General features: G+C 42.3%; 1 protein-coding gene across 1 annotated transcript in view; it reads left to right on the top strand.

The window, feature by feature from the left end:
- Nucleotides 1-21,231, top strand: part of PPM1H (protein phosphatase, Mg2+/Mn2+ dependent 1H) — a 94,683-nt gene that overhangs the window by 44,818 nt on the left and 28,634 nt on the right. Inside the window, exons 3-5 of the mRNA XM_063133944.1 lie at nucleotides 293-637; nucleotides 6,236-6,348; nucleotides 15,818-15,902. Of these exons, the coding sequence (XP_062990014.1) occupies nucleotides 293-637; nucleotides 6,236-6,348; nucleotides 15,818-15,902 (543 nt within the window). The remainder of the gene's footprint in view (nucleotides 1-292; nucleotides 638-6,235; nucleotides 6,349-15,817; nucleotides 15,903-21,231) is intronic.

A 21,231-nucleotide genomic window follows, 5' to 3' on the forward strand; every position in this document is an offset into this window, starting at 1 on the left:
TACTTTAAATCTGTATATTGCAGCTATGGTTTCCCCTGCCCTTTTACTCTACACTAGCTGTGGGGGGCTGATCCAGATCTTAAAACCCCCACGTCCCTTCCTTATGTTAGGGTCATGTTAGGGACATGATCAAGATCAGGCGTGTGTGGAGCTGTAGTTGCAAGATACAAATTTAAAGTAATGTCTGTTTCAGCCCTTGGGCTTTGATGTTGGGAAGCATGTACCTTTATCCCTTTAATGGCTGAGCCATCCCTGCAACTGAGGTTGGTTTATTTATGCTTCCTTCCTTCAGGAATCGGACGGCATTTCTTTCCACTACTGGTCGTTATTTGATGGGCACGCTGGATCTGGGGCAGCCGTTGTAGCATCCCGGCTGCTTCAGCACCATATTGTGGAGCAGCTACAGGAGATCGTCGAGATCCTGAAAAACTCCGCTGTCCCTCCCCCCACCTGCCTGGGGGAGGAGCCAGAAAGCACCAATACCAACAGCAGAACTCTCACCAGGGCAGCCTCCTTACGGGGGAGCTCCGGAGCCCCAGGCTCACCCAGCACCCCACCGACTCGCTTCTTTACGGAGAAGAAGATCTCTCATGAGTGCCTCATTATGGGGGCGATTGAGTTAGCATTCAGGGAAATGGTAAGTAGATTCTGTTGTTCCTTGTGCCTCTTTGATAGGGTCCTGACCCATGTGCGTGGAGAGCCCAAGGGAAGGGGAATTGACACATTTAAGATGCATACCTTCTGATCATGAATGAATGAATGAATAAATGGTCCTCATGTGAGCAGTTTTGGGTACATGGGTTGCCTCTGTCATTAAATGATTAAATTAAGTTACAATTAAGTTGCATCCTTTGTGGTTTTCCCATATTTGACACAACTGCTGGGTCTTTCGACCTAATTATTGAGAGAGATTTAAGGTGTTGCAAGACCTTGTTAAAGAAACAATCATAATTGGTGCTAACAGCATTAATTGGCCAGATGAGATTAAACTTAGTTTAAAACATTTATACTGATGAACAATTAAAAATAAATTCCAGAATAATACCTGACTATGTAATAGGAGATACAAACAATCATGATATTTTTTTTTGCTCTCACCAGGTGAATAGATTTATGGGTAGGGGTTTTCAGGTATCCACACATGCCAAATTTTGCAGAGCAGAACCTGGAAACTGATGCAGAATCTTTCCTTTTATTTATTTTTTCTAATAATTTTCATTAATTTCTTTCAAAATATAACAACACAAAATAACAACATGGGATCAGTTCATTTGTTTACGTATACATTTTTTTTGAGCTTACATACAAAGCAAAGTAATTTAAAAAGTCTTTTTGAGAATTTGGAGAATCTCAGAATGTCATTATTATTGTTATACTCTGATGTCATTAGTATTGTTATTTTCAATGGAAAGCTTTTCTAGTACATACGATTGCATATGTTTGAAATCTATTTCTAGTGCATACGATTGCATATGTTTGAAATCTATTTCTAGTGCATACGATTGCATATGGTCCAAAAGTGGCCTCCTTGAGTGGCAAAGCATGTTGATTTGTGCAAGAGACCACCACTCCCCTTCTTATTTGTAATGGTGTCCTCCACGTATTTCATACCACCCCTGCACCATTCTGGAGGGTTCCCAACTCTCAGGGCTGGGGGCTACATTGAAGTGGAGGGGGTGGTAAAGCCTCTTGTATGAACTTGCGCTGCCTTGAATCCAAGCTGCAGGCATTTCACCAGACCTAGCATAGTTGATGCCCATTGGAAAACAGGCTCACACATATGTAAATTTGGCTAATGTGGATGTATCCCCTTGCTGGATTAGAACCATGAGTCAAGATCAAATCCTCTAGTCTGTCCACGCTCTTGGTGGTTTGAATGGGATGTGCGATCCAGTATCTGTTTGAACATGAATCTACGTCCATGTTTTCAGGTAACTAGTCTCCTGATAACATCTGGTTTATGCACAACTAGAACGGGTCAGAGTTCGTAAAAACAACAACACCTCCAGTTGATCTTGACTACTTGTCACCCCCCACCCCACCCACGCACACCCCATCACCACAGCATTTGTTGCTTTCCTCTCCTCCATTATGCTGATTTTCAAGGGTTAAACAAAACCTCATTCACATTTTTGCTTTGGCTATTGGGTGGAATCAAAATGCATTAAACAAACAAACATAAGTAAAATAATCTAAGAATAAAGTATGTAGTACTGGTAAAAATATGCAGAATTTCTTTTGGTTCAATCTTATCCATGTTTAGACAGAAACAAGTCCTACAACTCCCAGCATTCCCCAGCCAGGACTTTATTCCTCTAAATATGCATAGGATTGCGCCATTCATATACTTTAAGAATATGGTAAATTTTTATAGAGTTTAGATATAAAAATGCACACAGAAAGTTTTGCACCAAATTAGCACAATGTTATTTAGCAGGATAACTTTTGGCACAGAGAGCTCTGTGTAGAGCAGGAATGGGGGACGTTTTTCCCTCCAGATTTTGGACTGCAACTTTCATCAGCTCTCAACATTGGCTCTGCTGGCCACATATTCCCCACTCCTGGTGTGGAGGCTTGTCACTCTTTTCTAGGCAGGACTAAACTGCATGTTGAGGCATTTTCCTATTCGCAGATCATGGCAAAGAGTTTCTTTTAATAAAATCAGGAATAATTTTACCCAATAATTAATATACAAATCATATATACAGCTCATCTCTAGGGTGTGTCTCAAAGTTGCACTTAGCATCAAGAACAATACACTATTAATGGGGGAATTGGAAACATTGTATATTTGCAGTTAGAATGTGCTCTCTCTTAGCCTTTAGGGATTTGGGGGCTGATTATATCTTAGCATTTGAGTTATCAAATGTAATAGAAGACATGGTGTAATTCACACATGAGCCAGAAGATGGCCTCGTTGGGCAGTTTAGCAGTCCTATCAGTTCTGCCTGCCACAAAACCATCCCTGATCATTCATAGAGCAAATGGGATTGAGCCCCCTGTGGCAAACTGTGCAGAATTTTATTTGTGACAGATGCAATTACTATTGCAATCCATACCCTATTTCAGCCCATTTGGGGAATGCTGCCAAGTCCTATTGAAACTGTTGAGCACTTCCAAAATAACTTTCCTATTTCTCTACTTAACCCAGTATCCATACAGGATCATTCGGAAGCATGGCCGTCCATACAAATTCTGTGTCTAATTCTGTGTGTCATGGTGGGTGTTTCCTACTGTGCGCTGTCTCTAGTAAATTTAGTTTCCCCCATTGGGGTAAGGAAAAATAGAGCTGTTTTGAATGTACAGTGAAATATGTAAAGGACAAGGCTTTCTTCTGTGGGAATAGGTATTAGAATTAATAATGTTAAATGACCAAGGCTAATAAGAATTGCTATTAAATGTGTGGAAATCAATGCTGTATGTCACACACACACCACACACCTCTCCAACCCCTGCAAGCTATCAAGACTGATCTCTTTCGGCAGGCCTATCCAGTAGAATTTTAGGATATTTTTAGTATGCTTTTAGAATGTTTTTAGGATTTTTTTAAACAGTTTTTAATTAGTTTTTTATATATTTTATGCTTGCTGTTGTTCCCCGCCTTGATCCAGTCGGAGAGGCGGGTAAGAAATATTATTATTATTATTATTGTTATTATTTTGACCCACCCTTGTGAATGCTCTAGGATGTGGCCACCTTATGGAGACAAATGGCCTCGTACAGTCCACTTGATGAACATTCTTTTCAGGATCCGGAGAATTGAAATTAATTAATTCCACTCTATTTGTTGGGGCTTGAGAAAAGACTGCAAGTTTGATCCTCTTGCTGTGAAAAGTAACGGTCTCCTATTTGGCAATGCACTGTGTGTTTGCATTCAGCTCTTTTGGCAGTGGTTCAGTATTCCCATTCGTCTTCAGGTTATGCTATTTGTCTTCCTCCCTGTCTAGTCTAGCTAAAAGAGGTTTTTTTTTAATGATGCAAACAACCAAACAAAGAAAGGCTGAATATGCACCAAAGGCTGTGCAAATTTGCTAGTGTGCACAGAGGGAGAAGGATCTCTCTAGTATCTTCAAGTAGTTGAGCCCTATTCAGGCTGCCCCCCATTCAGTTAGAATCGTATGTGGTGGACCAGGGAAAAGCCTATGAGCTCTGCCCCTTCTATTGCACCATTGTTTCCTGTCTCTTCAGCCCCACCATACACACAGAGCTGACTTTTTGCTGCAAGCATTGAGCCACGAACGGGTGGAGTGTTGTGTAGAGGGCTGCCAAAGGTGTGGCAGAGGGGACTGCCACAGCACAGGCTCTGAACACCAGACCTGGCCGCAGCTACTCCCTGCTCAAGCCAAGCACCACCGCTTGATACGCCTGAGGCAAGGGATAAAACCCACCTTCCTCCAAACTATGTGGAGAAAGGGGTTTAAAATGGAGAAGGATTTTAATATATAAAATGAAACACTGAGTTATATGTGCTGAGGAGAATGATTGACAGAGTGGGTGTTAAATGAGTAAACTTCAGATGATAAATGCCAAACAGACACGTGGGATTTTTGTGGTAGTTTAAAAACAAAACAATCAAAATTTATTTTCAAAAGTGCACAAGCTTTGTTTCAAATAAACCATTTAAAAACCTTTTTGAAACCTGTCATACAATCCTTTCACTCACTCACATACGCGCTTTCCTTTTTCTCACACAATCACTCTTGAACTTTCTTTATTATCAGTATTGATTAATATACATCCACTACGTGCACACCACACTCTAAAGACACCACTCTCTACACTGACCCTCAAATTTCCCAGAACTTAAGTACCCTAAACACAGAGAGCACTACAGACTCTAAGAGTACCTAACAAGTCCCTCACAATCCCCTCAGTCATTCCCTTATATATCACTCCTCCCCCCTCCCCAGACATTCTAACTCCGCCCACTCAGGCCAACATTCTAAAAACCACAGACTTACAAACTGCAGACATACATTTGGGAACTGACTTGTGGGGTGTAACGCCACAGGGACAAGGCCGATGAGATCCTCCTTGCTCTGCCCCTCACATGATTCTAATTGTATGGGGGCGGTGAGGATCTGGATAGGGCTCTAGCCAAGCATTTGGCAGAATGAAATGGCAGAACTCTTGAGGTGACTGCAAAGTCCCTGCAAGGGAGTGGGGGGAGATAAAATTAAAGCATACATCTGAGAGAGTTTCTAGCTCAGCCTGATGTGCTTATATTCTGCTTGCCTGGATGCAAGGATGGTATGCAGGGGACATTTAAAAAATGACGTGACTCTCCACCTGCAGTGTGAAATGGTACAGTCCATTCTACCACCTCTTCCTGCCACATCTGCAGACCACAGCTGAACCTGTGAAATTTCACGGAGCCGCAGCAGTGGTGGTAGGGGATTGAGGAACTGCAAATAAATGAAGTGAGAGGTCTGTTGGTAATGGATAAATACATGGAAAATGTTTGAAATGCTTCCCTGGTCATGAAAATATAATTGATGTATTCCATGTATATGTAAAAGCCATCTCTCAGAGGTCCATCTGAATGTCCCTGCTTCCTTGTTATTGCTTATATAATCACGCATTTACGCTAAATTAGCTTCTTAAAATCTGATTGTTCTCATTCTTAGTATTACTGCTATATTTTTTATTTGCAGAAAACGTTTTTGTTGTGTACCAATAAACAAAGTAGTAAGATGGATTGAACCACTTCAGTCTGCAAGTGGGGGAATTCATCAGGATGTTGTTGTTGTTTTAAAAACACACACAACCTCCCTGTTAGGAGAAACTATTCCAGGAAGAAGTGGACTGGTGCTAGAATCCTTCTCTCTGATGTGGTAGGTTTGGCTTTGCAGGGAGTCCTTTTTTTTTTTTTTTTTTTACATATCTTCCGCTACCCATATTCTAAATTAGTGCATTCCACTATATCAGCTGATTCTGCAGCTCAGGTAAACCTGTTTTTGCTCTTGCTGTCTCAAGGAGGTAATTGTTAGCTATATTTTTCTTTGCTCATCTGTCTTTTCCCTGTGAGTTTCTTCCTCAGTCATTGTCTTTCCCACAAATGATCAAACACTTGTCTAACTTCACCGTCCTGATTGTCCTGAGTCAGCTGAAATCAGAAATCCAACACTGTCTAGTTTTCAATTCAAGCATGTTTCAGACAACTTTTTCTTCACCAAAATAGCATTTGTTAATCTGTTTTTATAAATTGTGACGGGATTTTTTCCCCCCTCCTCAGGATTTGCAGATAGAGCGAGAAAGGACTGTATACAGTATTTCTGGGGGCTGTACAGCCCTGGTTGTGGTGTGTTTACTAGGAAAGCTCTATGTGGCAAACGCTGGAGATAGCAGGTAAGCAGAGTTACTGAGTTTCGTTGATAAGTTGTAAGTGGAGCAGTCTTCCTTAGCATGTGCAATTTCCCTTCGTGGGTGTTGGGCTGAAACTGGAGCTGTGTTCTCGTGAAACATTTTTAATGGGCTCCACTTTCCTTAGACATTGAATTGAGCAGTTTCAGAATAAATAATAACCCAAATTTAAATGTTTAGTGCTACGACTATGTCCTTTGCCACTTGTTTGCATTGGACTCTTTCAGTTCTGGCACTCATTTGGCTCATTGTTCTGATATGTTTACTGAGCTGAAATTTCTCAGAAGATATTTGTGAGATAATTTCTGAGATGTTCCTTTTTCTTACTCACTCACTCACACACACACACACCGCAGAAAAAGGCCAGATTTTTCTCTATTTCTCCTTTTCCTGGAGAAACTCAATGAAATGCCCCTCACCATTCCTCTGCAGACAAATAAGGTGGACAGTTTTCAGAGGCCATGTGTTAAAAGCAAAATCTAAGGAATGCTGCTACTGTATATATAGGCCAAAGTGCATGCAATGTAGTAGGCAAAAGTGCATGCAGAAAATGCATATAGTAGGAGAAATCCGTACGCAAATATGTGTGAATTTCTGTGCATACTTACCAAAAACAAGACATTGCAAACTGAGGCATGAGTGGGCCAGAACACTCTGAAGGTTGGAAGAATGAGTAACTGAGAGAAACTGAAATTGTCATATTTGTCCATGCTTAGTCTTGAATATGGGAAATCTAGGTGAGACGTTGAAATCCTGCTGCCAGAAGTGTTATTGCGGTAGAGGAAGATGGCAAAGCTTTTCTTGGCAAAAATGGGGTGGCTTCTTTATAGTCTGATAAAGAGCTAATAGAGCCTATTTTATTCTCAAATTTGATAGTTTAGTCATTCTTGGCTTTCGACATAAAGCTACCTAGTTTATACATTCAGTCTATATCTGAATCTTATCCAAAGTATTTTTAATGCATTCTTTTCTCTCCAAGATAAAGCACCTCCAGAATTCTTGGCAAATATTCCCTTTCATGAAGAGGGTGCAGGGAGTAGTTTCCAGTGAATTCTTTTTAAAGGTGTTGATCTCAAGGTCAAACCATCGATTTTCTGTCGTTTGGAAATTGCACAAAGAAATGAAGGCACCGACCTCAGCAATGTTCGCAGAAAGTTATCTTTTCCCCATACTGCAGCTTTGTTGGAGAGTGTTCTGTTAATGTTCCAACAGTACATTACACTGCAGAGTACAATGCACTGATTGGCAATTTCAATATACATTACAATCTCTAAAACTACTGTTGTCACAATAGAGAATTTACAGCTTTGTTCTAATAGCTACTGCAGATCTGCGGCCAAAGATTTGTCATTTTGGATCAATAAATGAAATTCAGACCCTCTTGCTTTTTCCCAACCAGCCACTTTCTGGTGAGCATTTTCCCTATCTACCTTCCTGATCCATATTTCCCCAGCCTACCTGTATTGATCTGCTAGTGCAATATCTGTATCTTCCACTGCACCTGACACAATGTTATAAAAATGCCTGTCTGTGATGTCACAGCAGCTCAAATAGTGATTGGAGGGAGAGCTTGCAGATCATGTATACTTTTTTCAGCCTTAAGTGACCTTTTTTTTTAAAAAAAAAACACAATGTAGGATTAGCATGTGATTTCCAATGAAGATGGGGTGAACTGATATTTTCCCCAGAGGTGTAATAACCTGGAATGGAGGCCACCACACTTTTAAGCTTGTACAGTAACTATAGAAAGGTGCACAAACTAACCGTCCTTTTTGGTGCTGAAGTTTTGTTCTATTGACTTGTCAGTCTGACCTTATTGCAGATGGCCTTTCTAGGCCCTTCACATTCACAAAACCTTTGCTGACCTTTCTGGCAAGATGGCCCTTTGGTGGGAGGCCCATGAGATCTGCCCTGTTAATGTGGTTGTAGTTTCTGCATGCATGGGGCTGATTTGGATGAAACACCAAGACAGAGTTTAGATTTTCCAAGAATGAGCCCTGCCTCCCCTCTCCCCGGGCTTTTGTGGGCTCCCTTTCTATTCTGGCATGACCATGAGGAAGAGTTCAGAAGCTTTCACTTCCATTTTAGATTAACCGCAGACAAAGGCTGGTTAATTTGAACATTCTAAACTGTGGTTAAACCAAAATGGAATATCCCTTTGTAGTCATGCTAGAAGAGGGAAAGTGAGGGGAAAGTGTGAACCTGGGAGCAAGGTAGCCTGGTTTAGCATTATGTCTGAATGCAGCCATACTGCAGCTGTATGGAAGAGCATTATGGAGCAGCAGATGTGGGTTCCTTGAGTCATCTAAAATGCTTGCTTTCATTGTACTGAAAGTTGGAAAAAGAAAGTAGCATGAACAGATTTTTCTCCTGAAGTAAAAAAAGATAAATTTATATTTTAAAAAAAAATTAAAAGGATAAATTTATAAATAGCATATGAACATCTGGGGGGGGGGATCCTGGAAAGGCTTCTTGCATTCTAATGGGATTTAGTCTGTTGTCTTATTAAAGTAACTTGTATCTGTTTAATTCTGTTCCTTAAAAATCCTCTTTCTCAGTGTTGTGTTTTCTGCAGGAAAATGGACCTGGCTTTTGATAGGGTGCCCTGTCCTCTTGACCACATACAAAAGAGGGCAGGGCTCCTGCAGCTTTAACTGTTGTGATGAAGAGGGAATTTCACCAGGTTCTCCATATATACCAATGACACCTTCTGAAATTCCCTTTTCTATACAACTGTTAAAGATACAGGAGCCCTGTATCATATGGTCACCCTAACTTTTGATGGTACCTAATGAGTTTGGATTCAGGGAAAGGGAGAGAAAGACACACAAAAGCTTGTGTTTCCTGTGCAGCTGCCAAACTGAGGATCCGTGTTTGGTAGCCAGATGCTCAAGTTCTGAGTGAGGGGGAGGGGGGTATAGTGCAGCTTCAAAGAGTACATGGGACTTTTGTGTCGAAATACTCCTGCGTCTTTACCTCCCACCACTGAAAGCCATTCTAGGAGTATACTATTTCAGAATAAACTGAGAATGGCCAAGAATCTTCGCATCCCTAGACAAGTGGGTAGCGGATTTGCAAGCTGCTCATGCTTGAATTCAGAACAAATTGATTTTAGCATCACTTGAACTGCTTGACAGGTATGTCCTAGCCAAGCAAACTGTTTGTTAGCTTGCACGCTCATTTGCTTATCGGGGCTGGTCTTAGCCCACTGTATCTTTTGAGGTATTAAAGTGAAGAAAATAACCAGAGGCTGCTTAGATAGAGACTCCAACTTCATTCTATCCATCCTACCAATTCCTACGTCTCACTTTAGCTGGCCACCTCAAAACATTTCCCATCTACTCTTATGATTCTGGTTTAGCACTCTAGTGCAGAATCAAAAGGATACAAAAATCTCCCATCAAGATTCACACAAACAAGTGAAAGAAGAATCTGGGGCAGATTTTTTTTTTAAAATTATCCTTATTGGTTCACACAAACAAGCTGTGCCTATTTTTACATAAGAACCTAAGAAGAGCCCTGCTGGATCAGACCAAGGGTCCATCTAGACCAGCACTCTGTTCACACAGTGGCCAACCTGCTGTAGACCAGGAACCCACAAGCAGAACACAGGCAGGACATACCATACTTGGATGCATGACCAAGTGAAGAAATGCCTTCGTGTGAACTGGCTCTGTTGATGGTGACTGCCCCATCCATTTTGCAGGAGTACAGCTCCCACCACAACTAAGGAAATGCCTTCAGTTGTCACTATATAGTCATCTGATTCACATGGAATTTTCTCCACACAATTGCTTGTCAAGAAACCCAGCCCAGCTGCTTTGTGTGAACTGGACCTGAATAGTCAGATTTTTACGTATTATCAATCTAAGTGGTTATTCCATTTGATTTCTTAAACCGTTACTGGAAAATAGTAATATTTTTATGTTCAGCTGTTTATGTGTTCTGTAAACAAGAAAATGGGCACATTCCAGGAATGTGTATATTTAATTGCCACAGTAAGCAATCAGGGGACGACGACCTTGTTTAGTCTTCACAGTTTCCCCACGACCACTTCCACCACCACCCTCTCCCTTTGGCTGTTTTCTGACACATGTAATGAAAATTTGCTTGCATGGGTTCCCTTTGCATGTAGTAAACACCCACCTTATTTTTCTGCCTGCCCAGTCCCCCTGCCCCCCTCGCTCTACCATCGACACATTTCAAATACTTCTTCAGACAAGGCAGATGCTTCGGCCTCACCTGTATGGAATTGACAACATTCAACATCCCTTGACAAAATGAGCACGTCCTCCCTGTGGCTTGGAATTCATAACACGCTGTCAAAAAGGGTTTTCCAAATGGTTTCTCTTTGTCACTTCTCACCAGATTTTAGCATCCCTTATAGAAATGTGCAGTTCAATGTTGTGTTTCAAATCATTTCTGGCTGAAAAGATGTGTAATAGAATCAGGGCATTTTGTGAATACTCTTAACAGGAGGTGGACGTTTCTTCTTGTTGTTTTGAGCATTCGAATGCCCACTGAACCTGCAACGAGAGTGAAATTATACTGTTGACTTTATACAGCAAGGTGGTATTTTCTCTTCATGGCTTGACCAGCATGACTTTTTTCTACAGTACATGCATTTCTGTTCTGTTCAGATTAATGATGTGATGTGCACATATAAAGTACATGTACATGCAAAAAGTATTAATGCATTTTTAAGAACACATGGTTATTTTCAGAACAACATGGCCACTGATTTTATTTGCGTTAGTCATGAGCCATAACAATGACAAAAAGTGACAGAAATGGAATAAATGGGGAGGGGGAACAGATGGGGGGAAATAGTATTGCCCCCCCAAAAAAGTCACCCAAACTCTTGAAATAATAATAAAAAAGAACACTGATCATTCCCTTGTGGATCACAATTGGTTTGCTAATGTTTTTTACCTACTAACGCAAAAGTTCAAATCTTTGTTTTCAATGACCAAAAGAAATTCTCATTCTGCTGAATTAACTAATATTCACCAACATTAATTGCAAATCAATGCCTGCACCACATCTAATTCAGCAGATTAAAATCTAAAAATGGAGTGAAGCAATCAGTCCTAAGGTTCGGACTTGATTACTTGTTTCCTGGTGTCTAGTCCATTAACAGGTAGTTCCGCCACAAATCTTACATGTTTCTCCACAAAGAAACATGTGATCCAAACCCCGTTTTTGCTTGTTTTTAAATGCCAACTTGTATTTTAGGGGTTCCCACAAAAACTTACTACTAGTTGCATAAAACACCTTGGAGACTGACTACAAACCAAGTATTTTGTTGCCCCTCTCTGGCCTGCATTAAGAAGATATCATTCCAATTCTTTTATTATTTGAAATAGTTTCTTGCTCTTTGCAACAGTAAAAAGACTAGCAAGATACATGAGCTGAAAGATGCATGGCAATGAATATTGTTTAGGGCTGAACACATTTTGATAAGGCCGCTTTGCCCCTGAGGACTCTTTGGTTAGTATTGATACTTTTGTCTTATCAACATGAGTCATCTTGCCTCACGTAGCAGCTGTATTACAAAGTCTAACTGTATTGGTAAAATAAATAATGTCAATAATAAGTAAGGCCTTTTCTACACCTAAGGGTTATCCCAGGAAAATGGAGGGATCGTCCCTGCCTGCTCCTGGGATCTCCTGTGTGGCATTTCATAGAATCATAGAATAGCTGAGTTGGAAGGGGCCTACAAGGCCATCGAGTCCAACCCCCTGCTCAATGCAGGAATCCACCCTAAAGCATCCCTGACAGATGGTTGCCCGGGAACAATCTTGGGATGATCCCGGGATATAGGCCTGGTGTAGACATGCCCTAAGACTGAGAGAGTGATGTGGGCTCTTAAAAACCATTAGCATTCATATCTAGCTGGGTTCAGACAACATGCTAACCCACCCAGTGTTGGTTGTTGTTCAACTGTGGGTTGTTGCATGGTCTAAACGCAATGCATTTTCGGCAAGGGTTGCTTGTTAACCATGCAATGTAGCTTGTTAACCACCCTGAACAACCGAACAACAAGCCAAGGGTCCTCAAGATGGCTTGTCTGAGAAAAATAAACCACACTGCATGGTTAACAAGCCAGCATGTGGAAAACACACTGTATTCAGACAACATGACTACCCACCCTGTAGAAAATGCATTGCATTCAGACAACATAATAACCCATGGTGGGCTAGCATGTTGTGTGAACCCAGCCACTCCCTCCAAGCACTTGTTTCGAGAAGCTTGTTTTGACGTGCACAATATTGTCAATTCAAGTCTTCCATAAAATCAAACAGTCATATTTTTTGCATTTATTTAGGACAGAATACTTTCAGTGGTCGTTTTGTTTTGCTTACACGTTCTCCCCAAATCCTGAATAATTGCTGCTTTAAAACACTTAATGAGCACAGTTTTGTACTGTTGCTGCAAATGCATTATGAGGATTGTATCCCTCCTCCCAAAGACCATAGAATCTTTCTGCACAAAGCGTCTTTTTAAAAAATGTTCTTAGTTGCTCTTATCAGGCAAACAAATTACTCAAATTGTTCTTTTCATTGACTATATCAAAGCCACTGTTAAAGTGACTCTAAAATTAGTGTATGTGCATGTTGAATCGATAGCGGGTGAATTAAACAGTGTTTTCCACAGAATGGGCTTGGTGTAGGCAGTAGCAGAGCTGTGCTTGGCAGGTTCTGGATGAACCCAGACAAGCATCTGCTGAGACTGATTAAAGGACTAATTTAAATGTCATAACAGAGACATGGCAGCGGCTGAGTAGCATATAGCCATGTAAGCATGCCACATGGCCTATGCAAGGTCTTTTAAAAAGCCTTTAACTAGGCCTGCCCCAGTGATCAAAGATCTCTGAGCTGATAATTATGTTCTCCTATTTTTATGTATTTATTTAAGGTTTATTGACATCTTTGTTTAACAATTGCAGTAACAATAACAAACTCCAGTCTTGCTCTCCGTTCCCTGCTTCTGCCCACCCTGATACATTGGCTTAACCCATGAAGTTTGGTTTGCTTGGAACTCTCAAATAAGGATCCTCAAATGCCCAATTGTGCCCCCCCCCGTGGACAGGCATGAACGTAAACACAGACACGAAGTTGAACAACTGACATAGAATTCTTTCTGAGAATTCCGAAGGAAGTTTGAGAAATTACACTTTTTAATAAATTTTACGCTGTTAGAAGGGGGAAAGTCCCTTTTTAAAGATTGTCATTTGATTCCCTTTTATAATAACTCTGCTAGAACTAATGGGAGACCGCCATGCGGTTGGTTTAATAGCCAACTGAAATTTGTGGCTGCAACATACAGAGAGCACTTGGGAGCAGAGAGGTTTGCTTTCTTTTTTTGCTGGAATTTGCTGGAGACGAGAAGCGTGAAAGAGATCCACGTTTTTTCTGCTTTTTGTTAAAGCCATCTACGCAGTAAAATAAGATCCTTCCTGTGTCCAAGTCCTTTGGTAAGAGCAGGGGACTTGGGTTGGGAGAGGGAAGGAACTCTTCTACCATTTTGCTCTATGTTTTGGAGGTGGAAGAAGGGGAGGCCATCCCTTTCATTGCTTCCCGCCCCTCTTCCAAAGTCCCTGCTCTTGCTGGGCAACTCTCATCACTTCTGCGAAATCCCAGTGCAAAGTGGAAATTCCCTTCCCAAATATGTGGAACTCTGCCTCAAAAAGAAGCACGGTTTTCAGTCCCAACACCGCCACTGACCATTTTATGTTCAATAGAAGTTTTTGCCTCATTAATCTATTGGTTAAAGTGTTCGGCCTAATACTTAACCAATGTGTCGGCCCATACTTGTAGCTGCATATCTTCCAAGCATTTTACATCAAGCACTTGGTCCAGTTCCTAAAACGTTGTGCCTTTTTAATTCTTTCTCCCCCAACCCCCTCTAGCTACTTCCTGACACCTTGTTGATCGATATACCTAGAATGTGCTCTTGTCTGTCTACAGACAGCACCCAAACTTTAATTTATGATTTCTTGTCTAGACTGACTTCACATCCTCCTTCTTGGTCTCTCAGCCTGTATGCTTAAGTATTTCAAATACTGCTGGCCATTGTAGGTTTGTTGCTTGTTATGCTCATATTGTATTTTGCCATTCTTCTTGAGTCCACTTTAAGCTTCTTGTGCTTTCGGATGTGTCTTTGGCCTTCCTTCTCTCTTTTCTTCTTTCTCTATATGGTTTATTTCCCCATAAAACCAAGAGGGACTCCTCCAAGTGCTGGCTGAGTCCCATCATGCGCCAGTTGCTCTCCCAGTTGAGGTGATGAGCGGCATGCTGGCTCTTGAAGGAGTCGCTCCTCCAACTGCCAGCCAAGTTCCTTCCTCCATGCCGAGAGCGAGAGTGAGAGCACGAGAGAACTCCATGCCTCTCTCTGCACAGAAAAAGGAAAAATGGCCATGGGATGCTACCTAGCTTGCCTTATGCCTTACTGGCCCTTTCCACTAACGCAGGGCTGGGCAGCATCCAGTGATGGGTGATGGGGTGGTGCACAGCCACCAAACTTGCTAAAGTGGTGGCAAAACAAGCTGCAGTTTTGGAAGGAAATGAGAGAGCACAATTCAGCTTCCAAAGAAGGCATAGCCTCCCCACATGCCCTTGTTTCCTTGCATAATCGCCGCTTTTCTTTTTCTTGTTTTGGTCTTTTGTCTTCACTGTTGAAGCAGCAAATTTGGGACAGTGTTACCTACCCAGCCCTGCTGCAAAAATAGCAATGGAGACTCACATGCATTTCGTGTGTTGCCCACCCCTGGTCTAATGTCTCCTCCCCATGGACTTTTTTCATACAAATATCAGGAATATGTTCGATGTTGTGGAGGATTTTCTGTTTCCACTGGCTTTTGAAGGTAGAGTGGTAGAGTGGTGGTGGGGAAGCGTATGGAAGGGAGGGAGGCAGAGTTCTGCCATCAATCATTCTATCTCTTGTCTCCCATGGCAGGTACCTAGTTACATTTGTATTTAAACAGGATTTGCTTTGCCAACTCGATTTGCTGCTAGAATGGATGTCTTCTGACATGACATATGACCAGTCAGTGCCTGGGAAAGTGCTTGCATGAGTCATCTGAAGCCAGAGGGTTAGAGCACATCAGACAACCCCGTGGTCCTAGCTTGTTAAGGGCTTTTCAACAATCTGTGCTGTAGGTCTCCTGTGTCATAGGCGCACAGGCTTTTTCTCCTTTGTGGTTTAAGCAAAATGGAACAACAGTGTATATCATGTCTTAGAACACCCTGGTAAGGCAAGCCATGTACGCTGCTCTGAGACCTTAATGATATAGGGTGGGATATAAATGTTTTAAATAAATAAATAAATAAATAAAGGTGCTGTTTCTGTTTTGCCAGAATAAAATAAGAAACCATGTCAAGTTTTAAAAGCAGCCATATTTCCTAAGAGAAACTGCTCTCCGCTCTCTCACTGTGTGTTCTGCTTATTACAGGGCCATTATAATCAGAAATGGAGAAGTCATTCCGATGTCGTCAGAATTCACGCCAGAAACGGAGCGTCAGCGTCTTCAGTATCTGGTAAGAGGCATAAGGGCTGGCATTAGTGGCTGGTGATGAGCATTCACTATTACCCTCCTAGTTCTTATCTGAAAATGAAATCTTGTACTGTCCTACTGAAACCATTCTGAATATTAAGAGCAGTAGGTCAAATCAAGATCTTGGTATCCTGGGTTATTATAGTATTTGATTTCCAGTAGGGTAGCTGTGTTAGTTTGTTGTAGCAAAAGCAACAGAATCTTGTGGGGCATAAGCCTTCATGGACACTGTCCGTGTAATGGCAGCATTCAAGTCAATTAACCCATGACTTGCCGGGATGCGCACAAGCCGCTTCCAGTTTCCAGCAACAACCCACAAATGTGGCATTCATAGGTTATTTCTGTGATGTTTGATCCTGGGCTCTTGGGTTGCTTGTGAGTTAAACAAATGGTTTGTTCATGGTTTGAATACATTTTACCGTTCACCTACATTAATGTAGGTATTGCTGTTAAGTGAATATTGGAATGCAAAAGTTATTTTTACCTGCTCTGTTTGAAAACAAGGCATTGTCCTGCCATAGCCATGGTCTTATTCAGTGTAGATTATTGTATAACTTGGTTGCTGGATACTTCTCTGAAACCCTGGGCCCTCTGAAGTTTGTTCCTAGCCTACAAGCTATAGTTTGGTGGCCAGTTGCCCAATGGGAAATGTTATAACACTTAACTTTGAAAGACCACAACATTTGCCTTCCTTCACTCTTTCTCCCCACCCCTTTTATATTTTGCATTAATTGGAGTTAATAATGTTGTATGGAATCCTGTTGTAAGTAGAATTGCCTAGGAACCGGCAGGTAATGGATACTAATTAAAATAATTAAGTTAATGTTGTTGCTGTTGTTATCACTTCTTTGCATTGATAGTACTGGAGTGTACGTCTTAGGCTGCAGGCTGCATCAATGATGCCCCTAAACTGTTTTCACTCAAAAGAGTCGGGTGGAACAATCAGGCCAACTCTGGGGTCAGCTTGGAGGAAGGTCAAGAGGAATTTATTTATTTAAAACATTTGTATCCTGCCCTGTATCATTAAGATCTCAGGGCTGCGTACAGATTGTCAGGGCGGCATACAGATTGGTCTTGGGGACACGTGCATGCAAATAGTGTGACCTTGTGTTCCAACCCAGGGTGCTTAAAGAGCTAGGACAATCCTTGCTTATGCCAGACAGTGGTATATTTTGACCTCTGAGAGTAAATGCTGTGAATCATCGAGAATGGACAACTAGCCCCAATGTATTATTCTCTCCAGATGAGCCTGTTGTTGCCTGGTCCTCATGGTGATGGTGGTACTCTCTGTCCTTTCGTCTTCCATTGAGAGGATGATTTTATTTATTTTTCTCTCTCTATGTCAGGCTCTGTGTGGCATCTGGCAAGCCTGGCCGATACCTTAAATTCCACCACAGAGCAACTGGCACCTCAGGCAGATGCTACAAACCAATCTGTTTCTCTCTATCTCTAAAAGTCCACTTTGAAAGTAGCATATCATCATTACTGCCCTATCCCACTGTGTCCAGCGGCTGACTGGGGCAGACTTGTAAAGACCAGATGGCTTTTCCTATCGAAGAAATGCTTGCTCTGGCTATTGCTTGGCTGGCTATAAATGCAGGAAGCCGTGTGTGTCTGCTGAGGTGGGGGAGACTCTTCTGTACTCAGATTTTATTGCTGTTAGTTACACTGCCGGAGTCCAGAGGAAAGAACGACTTTAGGGGTCCTCACATACACAGAGGCGAATACAAAGCAACTGTAATAAATATTTATGTTGCCTACATTTAAAATAATTTGTTTGCCTTTTTAAATTAAAGGGGATCTGTAGCATCTTGGGAAGGGAGTGCTTTACTCGAAGGAAGCAGAGATAAATACATTGCCTGTGAGGGTCTTCCTCTTTTGAAGTTATTTCTGGTTGGATCTGAAAACAGCAGCTGATTTGAGGGGAGAGGGAATCACTTCTGCCATTTCCCCCAATTTTTTCTTTACCTTTGTTTGTTTACTTCATCTCCATATGTAGCAAATGTGCTTGGGCTATGGATATCATGTTCAAAGAAAATATGTAGAAGATATCTGAAGCGTGAAACCACATTAGAGAGACTATTTGAAATGTATCAGAAGTAACGCACAGGCTCCGTTCAGACAACACGTTTTTCAACGGTGGTTTTAGAACTCCACGGTGGAGTTTTTACACCACCGTTGAGAAATGTGTTGTCTGGGGGGGAAACACTCCACGCAGAATATCCATGCTGTGCAGAGGAGAGTTCTTGCACAACCATTGTGTTGCATGTTGTGTGGAGAGCTCCGTAGAGTTTTCTGTTGCGTTGAGTTGACTTTTCCCACTGACTACAGAGTTCCCTGGCAAGAGCCGCGAAAGGAGCAAGTGCCACTATAGGAGAGCCCTGGGCTTGTTCCCCCCTCCCCCCAAACAATGGCTGATTGGATGCCATCAGGAAGACCAGGGAAGGAGAGAGGGCGGAGGAACTGTCAATCAAATGTTGCAGGGGATTTTACTCAACTCCATGGTATCCCACAGTCACACAACAGTGGAGTTAGAACATGTGTGGGGAGTGCACCCTAAAAACTCAACCGTTGAGTGGACGTGTTGTCTGAACTGAACTGCAGACATCTAGCGGCACTAGGAAAATGAACTTCCTGTTAGGACTGCAGATCTTAAAACAGCCTTCCCCAACCCCTGATGCCACTGGGGTGATGGGAATTCTCGCCCACATCTGAGGGCACTGGATTGGAGGAGGCTGCCTTAAAAGGATCCGAGTTTGAAGAAGCACCACATCTCAGAAGTGTGGCACCTGATTTAAAATCATGGTCACTTCTCTCCAGTCCTCAGCTATCGTTTGGTTTATTATTTATCTAAAGCCCTTTTTACTCTGCTCTTGATCTGAACAGGCTCCCAGGGCAAAGTGCATGCGTACAGTCTAAAAGACATGATGTGAAAGGGAAAGGGATGAAGGAGAGAAGAGGAGAAAAATCAAACTCAGGTCTTAGATTCTTGGTTCCAAAGATTAGCTGGTCACGGGGCTGCACCTAAACACAACAGAAGGATGCTGGCAGTTGGCTGCTGGAAGGAGGGGAGCTCTCAGCTGTCGCTGTATCTAAGCACGAGAGATGGGGGGCTGGCTGCTGCTTTCCCCCCTGATGTTATCAGGTACACAATCGCTGTGGTTTGTGGGCAGATACTTGTTTCAAGCGCTCCTAACTGATTTTCAACTTCAGGACTTCTCTCAAGAAGCTTCCCCTGTCTTAGGTCTCGCAGTTTTGTGGTTTGGTATATCAGCGGTTGGGGGGGTAAAAATCTGCTGTCTTCCTCTTACTAAAAAATAAAAAAATGAACTGCTTGTTGTCTTGAAGCCTGCTAAAGAAGGACAATATGTACGTGGATTTTGCTTATTAGTATTGTGTTAATATTTGTTGAGAGTATTTCTAAGCCAAAAGGTGGGATATGAATATTTTAATTAATAGGTGTGATTTTGTGCACACCTATCTTAAAAAAAAAAATCCTGCTAAAAGAATCTTAATCTGATCCCTTCCCCCATTTAGCAGTTCCTAAAGAAAACACAAATGTTGATGTTTGCAAAATGAACATTCATTCCTCCACCCCCAAAGCAGTACGCTTGCCCATAAATTTAACTAACAGCTAGGGACGACAGAATGGATAATGGAGGCTGTTGTCTACAAAGTTGGCAATTTCAGTAAGAACCTCAGGCCTGCCATTTCGGAGCCCATACAGCATGTAAAGCATCAAAAGAGCATTGGATTAGAGATTCCACATATGAGGCCAGACTCTTTCTTCATCTATTTCAACCTTCCCCAACCTGGTGCCCTCCAGGTGTTTTGGACTTCATCTCACATCAGCCCCAGCCAACATGGCCAAGAGTTAGGAATTCTGGGAGCTGTAGTCCAAGACATCTGTAGGGTACCATATTGGGGAAAACTGATACTGCCTCCTCTGCCTGGCAATGGGTCTCCAGCAGAGATCTTTCATGCAGCCTCCTAGCTTATCAGTTTGCCTCGTGTGAGCAACTTGCAGCCCTCCAGATGTTATGTTGGTTAGGGCTGATGGGAATTGTATGCCAAAACATCAGTGGGTGGGTGTCTATATATTCTATTAACCCCATAGTGGCTGCGCAGGGGCGCTGCGTTGTTTATAGGACACAGCTACCAACTCACAGCCATATCAGGCTTTTACTCCCCAAACTGCGCTTTTCCAGCTTTACTGCTATTTGTTTTTGTTGCTCCAAGGTCACCACGTTTTTCTCCCTCTCACGGTGGTGGCTTCCGTTTGGGTTAAGCCCTGTGGGTATTGCTGGGGGTGGATCCAAGCCCAATTGTGATCCTCCCCTCCCCCATCCAGAGTAAGCACGGGAACGCAGGGCAGGGGGCAGAGGGCAGGCTAGAGGAACCAAATGGCTGCTGGCGCTGCGGTTGTCCAGCCGGTTAGCCTGCGCTCCCTTCTGCCCCCTATATATTTATCGCTTCCTCTTTGCAGTAGCAATGCTGTGGTGTCTTGAGAGAATCAGCTACAAAGCCGCATTGTATAGACACCCTTCCAGAGGGCCATCAATTGCCCTCACCTGTTTTAACTAGAGATGGCAGGGATTGAACCCGGGACACCCCACTCCTCCGCAAAGCCTGTGCTCTGTTCCTGAGTTACAGTTCCAATGGTCAAGCTGGGACAATTAGACCCACTTTGTCTAGGTTATTAGGGATAACTACAATCCCTTGGTTCTGCAGTCTCAGGGCTCATCTACACCAAGCAGGATATTCCACTATGAAAGTGGTATATAAAAGGCAGGAGCCACACCAAACAGGATATAGCACTCTGAAAGCGGTATATGGTATGTGTCAATGGGCCCTAACAGTTGTCAGTGCACTTCAATACCGCAATAAAGCAGTAGTGTGGCTCCTGCCTTTTATATACCGCTTTCATAGTGCAATATCCTGCTTGGTGTAGATGAGCCCTCAGTCACTATTGACAAGTGACAGAGAATATCTAGCTAACATGTGGTGAGTCTGTGCACTATAGGGCTAGCTTAGACATGACCAGCCTCTATGCAGTATTCTTCTCTGATTGTGGTGGTGGGTGTATTTTCATGGAGAATAGTAAAACGGGACCCGTTCATCCATGGAAACGGCCACAGCTTCTCAGCCATGATTTTTGAGGTTGTGATAGCACATTGTGATATTTATTCATTCACATGTTAGAACATATGGATAAAGAACAGTTATTATTATTATTATTATTATTATTTATTTATTTATTTATATAGCACCATCAATGTACATGGTGCTGTACAGAGTAAAACAGTAAATAG

Source organism: Elgaria multicarinata, chromosome 9 (assembly GCF_023053635.1).
Source record: "Elgaria multicarinata webbii isolate HBS135686 ecotype San Diego chromosome 9, rElgMul1.1.pri, whole genome shotgun sequence".
NCBI lineage: Eukaryota > Metazoa > Chordata > Lepidosauria > Squamata > Anguidae > Elgaria > Elgaria multicarinata.